The sequence below is a fragment of the Tachysurus fulvidraco genome, chromosome 1 (genome assembly GCF_022655615.1).
Source record: "Tachysurus fulvidraco isolate hzauxx_2018 chromosome 1, HZAU_PFXX_2.0, whole genome shotgun sequence".
In the NCBI taxonomy this organism is placed as follows: Eukaryota; Metazoa; Chordata; class Actinopteri; order Siluriformes; family Bagridae; genus Tachysurus; species Tachysurus fulvidraco.
Window position 1 is genome coordinate 48,201,937 of NC_062518.1, and position 6,000 is coordinate 48,207,936.

The 6,000-nt window shown below is 36.1% G+C and overlaps 1 protein-coding gene across 1 annotated transcript; it reads left to right on the forward strand.

Annotated features, from left to right (window-relative positions):
* Window positions 1-3,749: 3,749 nt before the first annotated feature.
* Window positions 3,750-5,764, forward strand: LOC125145433 (C-C motif chemokine 18-like). Its single transcript, XM_047818166.1, has 3 exons — window positions 3,750-3,896; window positions 4,780-4,891; window positions 5,128-5,764. The coding sequence occupies exons 1-3, from the start codon at window positions 3,827-3,829 to the stop codon at window positions 5,255-5,257; spliced, it is 312 nt and encodes a 103-aa protein (XP_047674122.1). The 5' UTR covers window positions 3,750-3,826; the 3' UTR covers window positions 5,258-5,764.
* Window positions 5,765-6,000: the final 236 nt, after the last annotated feature.

A 6,000-nucleotide genomic window follows, 5' to 3' on the forward strand; every position in this document is an offset into this window, starting at 1 on the left:
AGGGTCTTCACTCTTTAAGAGCCAGCTAAAACATAAACATCTCCATATCCTCACATTGTACTTCTGCTTTCCAGAGGGCAGCTTACAAGAGAAAAAGTCCACCTGGTGCAGCTTGGGCCTCTCCCAAAATCCCTGCATTAACACTGCCTCACTCTGGTTTCAGAAGCATCCATATCTGCGATGAAATCCAGGTCAGGTCATAGAGTTTTAGCATTGAGTCATGGTAAATGCTCTCTTTATATATTTGTTATCATGATCTCCCTCTGGATTCCAAGCTAGGCACATCTCTCTGCAACAGAACCATGAGAGTGAGGGCAGTAAAGCTGAAACCCCTGAGAAAGCACCAGTAAAAGTCGGCAAACCTCAGGAAACACTGCATCTCTTCAAATTCCATTGTGTTGGTCAGTCTATCACTGTACCTTAGGAACATAAAGGTGCATTAGTGGAATTTGTATTTCTAGCCTTTGACGTACAGCTGGTGATTAGGAAGCACCATAGCATTTGGTGGATGTGCTAAAAATTAACGTTACAGCAGCAAATGTCTTGTTTTAACTTGTGTGCCTGCTGTAGGCTGCATGAGGAAAGGAACTTGGTGTTTGGGGAAATTTAGATCTAGATCTATAAGATAGAAATGTGTAACAATTAGAAGACAAACCACTAAAAAGTGTATTGCTATAGTGCTCTTGGGCTACCAGAATAGTTTCAATACTTCAATACTGCAGAACATTGATTTTTCTGTGAAACTGTAAGGTGCAGGAGTGATGGAGCGATGTTCTGCTCTTATATAACAGTTATGATTGTTTTAGTATTCACCCTGTTACTGTGTAAACATAATTACAGCCTCTAATCTCTAGCTTGCTAATCAAGAATTACAACCCGAATTCTAGAAATGTTGGGATATTTTGTACATTTTTGTAAACATATTGTGTTCACTGACAGTGGTTTCTAGAAGTGTTCCTGGGTCCATGAAGTGATGCCAGTGACACAATCATGCTGATGAGTGATGCAGTGTTGTCTGATGGCCCGAAGACCACGGACATCCAATAAAGGTCTTCAGCCTTGTCCCTTATGCACATACATTTCTCCAGTTTCGCTGAATCTTTTTTATGATGTTTTTCACTGTAGATAATGAGTTTTTAATGAGATGTAATTTGTTGTTGAGGAACATTGTTTTTATAGTATTCCACAATCGTATTACACACTCTCTTACGGGCCCTGTGCTGTACACGGCACGGAAGTAGAAGTGACCACTAGGGGATGACCCAGAAACAAGCTTCAATTCAACGTTAAAGCATCAAATCCTCCAAAAACACGAAAAAACCTATTTACCTAGTAAAGTTTATACTCTCAATATTTTTTAAGCCCGCACACAAAGCACAATATGATTCACAGCCTTCATACAATTAGAAAAAAATTTTGGACAAAACTGACCTAGGTGGCGCTATACCGGTTTTTCCCTTACCTTTAGACGCGTCCCTTTCTTCACTGGGGTAATATATTCCAACACAAATAATCCACAAAAATCCACACAGGTCCAAGGAATTGAAATCTGTAAGCCTTTTAATCCAAAACGCTCTGGTCGCGCCGCAAATATTCCGTTAGTGTTCTGAAAACTGGAAACAGAAGTGCGCCATCATCTCGTTTTGCCGCTCTAACTCCTAATTGGGGTATTCAAAAATTCAAAGCCTACGTCATATTTATAGCCCAGGTCCTAACGAATCAAATAAGCCCTCATTTGAGCCAATCGGTGCTTGTATGGCAGAGATAGACGGCTGAGAAGCCAATGGTGGCATGACCTAATTTTGGGAACCCGCCTTTGACTGACAATTACTCCTTCCAATAGCAATGAAATGGGCTGGGACCTATACAGCTGTTTAGCCAATAAGCAGATGATTCCAACGCTATGCGGCATGCCGTATGTTCTTTGCCTGTGTCTGCGTGAACTGGATGCGCAGAAGAATTGTTGCGTAATCCCTGACCTTTTGTCCCTCTCACAGCTCAGGGTGTCAAGTTACAGGCCTGTTTTCACACCAGAGTGATAGAGAGAGAGTCTAGGCTTATTTATGGCTTGTCAGACTGAGCCTGCAGCCTTTTATTTCAAAGTTATACAGTAAACAAGTACACAAAAACGCTGCACCAGACGACCAGGGCCGTAGAAAAATATTCATATAAAATCCATTTTTGGGTCTTTTGACTTGAATTTTTTTTTGGTGAAAGCCAAGACATGTGGCTATGACTCTCAGTTGTTGTTTTGTCCCTAGCATGTTCCAGAAAAATAAGATTAATCAGTTTATCAGTATATGGACGTCTGCCAAAAGTTGTAAATGTAAATGTAAACAAATGAGTAAACTGTAATTCTATGTTGCATATGAAAAGAAAAAAAACATGGGAAAGTCTCTCTAGCCAAAATATTTTCCTTTGGCAAATTTAGTTAAATCCAAGACTAATAAAAGCCAGCATTCATTGACACACTATTGACTCAGGTCTGTGGGTCATGCACTTAGAGGCCAACATGTGTGTGGACTGCGTTTTGAAGGCTGATCTGTACTCTATAAACAGTCACATAGTTCCACTTATTGCTATCACTGTTGGTGAGGACGGTGGAAAGGAAATAACAGATGCCATCATTTGTAGACCTAGTGACTTCTTGACTAGTGATGTAAGGTCTATTTAATAGTTCAAACTTGTTAAATCCAAAAGAGCTAAATTTAGATAGCAGGTTGAATTATAGCCTTTAACAGGTCTTTAGGTGAGGGGTGGTATACTCTCGGCTTTAAAGCTAAGCTTCATGATTTTTATATGTAAAGGACGTGAATAAAATAAAATACCCAGTATTGTGGACTGTAATTATAAATGATTCAGAATAGGTAACAGTTGTCCTACATGTTTATAGCCTTGAACTAGTGCAGGTTCTTTGATTAAAATCTGTACTGCAGTTGTACTACATCATGTATCACACTGTTATGAGGGAAATTCACATCTTTAAAAATTAGAAAGGCTTAGAATGTGTGTTTGTGTGTGTGTGTGTGTGTGTGTGTGTGTGTGTGTGTGTGTGTGTGTGTGTGTGTGTGTGTGTGTGTGGTTGTGTGTGTGTTTCAGTTCTGAAAGTCCCTACTCAACACTTCTGTCACTGAATTTGCCCATTATTAAAGAAAATTCCTACCTTTTATATTTAGAAAAGCTTGCGTGTGTGTGTGTGTGTGTGTGTGTGTGTGTGTGTGTGTGTGTGTGTGTGTGTGTACCATGCTGATGATGATATGTGACTATTTGACCCGTAATTGTGTGGTTCACTAGTCTCCATTAAGCACAGCTGATTACTACTAAAATAGTTTTTATCTGAAAGAAAATACAAATATATTTTTAAGCTGTAACCTTTCCTGTTTATTAATAACTTTAAGCTTAAGGTTTGTGAGTCATTACATTTTATTTTATCTCTCTGTATTGTGGATGATGTGGGATTTGATCTGAGATCTGAGTTTGGACTGAATTAATGTTGAACTCCAATGAAGCTGCATTTATTTAATTTCATTTTATTTGATGAGTTTAATAGATTAGTGTAAGATGTGTTTGATTACAAGGTGTTAAATATTCACTTCTTCCTCGTTGTAGGTAAAAACCACAGTTGGGTTTCCTGTGAAAGAGGTGGATGTTTTTTTATCTCTCAGTCAAAGTGGAAATTATTGGTCACTTAAACACCCAGACCACACTCTCCCACCCCTCTCACCAGCTATATAAAGTGAAGAGGGAGGTGATATCTGCACTAATACCATTCTGCTCCTGACCATCAATATCTTCATCATTCTCTTCAACATCTTCATCAGCAGTCATGATCTCTCGTTCTCTCCTGCTGGTTCTGCTGGTTCTCGCCTGCCTTCAGTCCTTCACAATTGCTGATCGTAAGATAAAGTTCATCTTTTATATTCTTCCGATTCTTCTTCTTCTTCTTCTTCTTCTTCTTCTTCTTCTTCTTATTATTATTATTATTATTGTTGTTGTTGTTGTTGTTGTTGTTGTTGTTGTTGTTGTTATTATTATTATTATTATTATTATTATTATTATTATTATTATTATCAGTAGTAATATTAAACCCCTGGTTTATACTGATGCTGAATTTCCTAAAAAGCTGATGAGGTTTCTGTAAATAAGCAGCATTAATAAACCACTGTGTGTTTGTCACACTGTTACAGTAAAATACTGAGTGATGTGGTGGTGTGATGAAGCAGAGTTACTGTTACACTGTAAAGATGAGGATTGTTCTGTAACAGAACGTCCACAAGTGTTTTATAACACAGTTACAATATTTATTTATTAAAGAAGAATTAATATGTTTTATCTGTTTACAGTTACATTTAATGTCGGTGAAACAAATTAGTTCCTGTGATTAACTATGCAATTCTAAATAGCTCCTTCAATCTCTCTTTTTAATATTCCTATTTAATAAAATAACAAAAACTCAATTAATGTTAAATAAACATCTCCCTAGAGAAAATCTCACCTTTTAACCAGTTAATGTGTCCCATCTGCTGTACGCATCCTTGTAAACAAGCTGTTACTATAGAAACAAATAAGTGCATTAATATAAACCTGCACTACAGTCAGAGCTGCTGTTATAGAGAATTAATCAACATCTTCTGACCAATCAGAGTCCAGAACTCAACTGTGACATAATACAGTTTAATAGCTACAATAATCTGCATCTGATACTAGATATAAAAGTGTCTAATATTTTCTTATTGAACATTTAATCACAGAACTAAATGTAGAAATGTTTTCACACAGCTGGAACTGAAGTAGATCAGTGCTGTTTCAGCTTTCTGACACGACCAATCCCTGTAAGAGTCATTACAGCTTATGCAGTAACAGATATTCGGTGTGTAAAACCTGGAGTCATGTAAGTGTTCAGTCCCTGGTTTATTTTTAATGAATAAATAAAGTTAATATTTTCATATCTATAAATTCTCTATGTTTATGTGTAATAGAACTGAACTTGGTACTGAATCTAACTTATAAATCTTGTATATGAATCTAACTTTATATTATCTTGGAGGTTTGGGGCGTGTCAGAGTGTCTGATTTTCTGATTTTATTACAGTTTCACACTGATGTAAATCTTCTCTCTCCTCTACAGCTTTACTAAACAAGACGGTCGTCATGTGTGTGCAGATCCCTACTTCAAGTGGGTGAAGCATCACATGAAGAACATTGAGGAGCGTCTGTTTAACAGTCTGAACAAACCTACAGAGAGTTCAAATCCTTAAAGAGTTTAAATCCTCTCTCCATTAATAAGTAATGAATAATTATTTTATAAAATGGACTTTTTACATAATCAGACAGGAGAAACAAAGCTTTTAGTTATAAACTTAAATATAATCTGATTTATTCTACAGACTGTTAACATGAATTCATTTACTTTTTATTTACATTTCTCTGCTTTAAAAGAAAATCATGTTGGTTGCATTCAAACATTTAACAAGTTTATGTACAACATTAATATATTAATATATGTAACATACACACATATGTCTGATCAGTGTGTTTGTGTTTTCTCCCATGTGTGACTTCCCGTTCTGCTGCAAAATTGATTTATTTGTCTTACATCATATATTTCTCTTTCTCTGTTAAAATCATTTTTTCATGTAAAATAATCTGAGTTATACTTACTGTTTACAATTCTTGATTTTTTCTTTCTTTCTCTCTTACTAGTGATTTGAATTGTTACAAAATAGTAGAAGAATGAAGGTCAATAAATAATCAGTGTATTATGAGATGTGTTTGTGGTTAATGCACACAGTGGTCAGTATGTTATAGCTGCATTATAACAACCCCAAACAGCCCCATCTGCCCCGGCCCTCTCAAACATATTTAACATAAATTATAACTGGTTGCCAAGTAGTACAAACAAACATTTACAAATAACATTTACATTTCTCTACAAATAAGTGCTAAGAAGATATATGACTTTATGACATTTGATGATATATATATATATATATATATATAT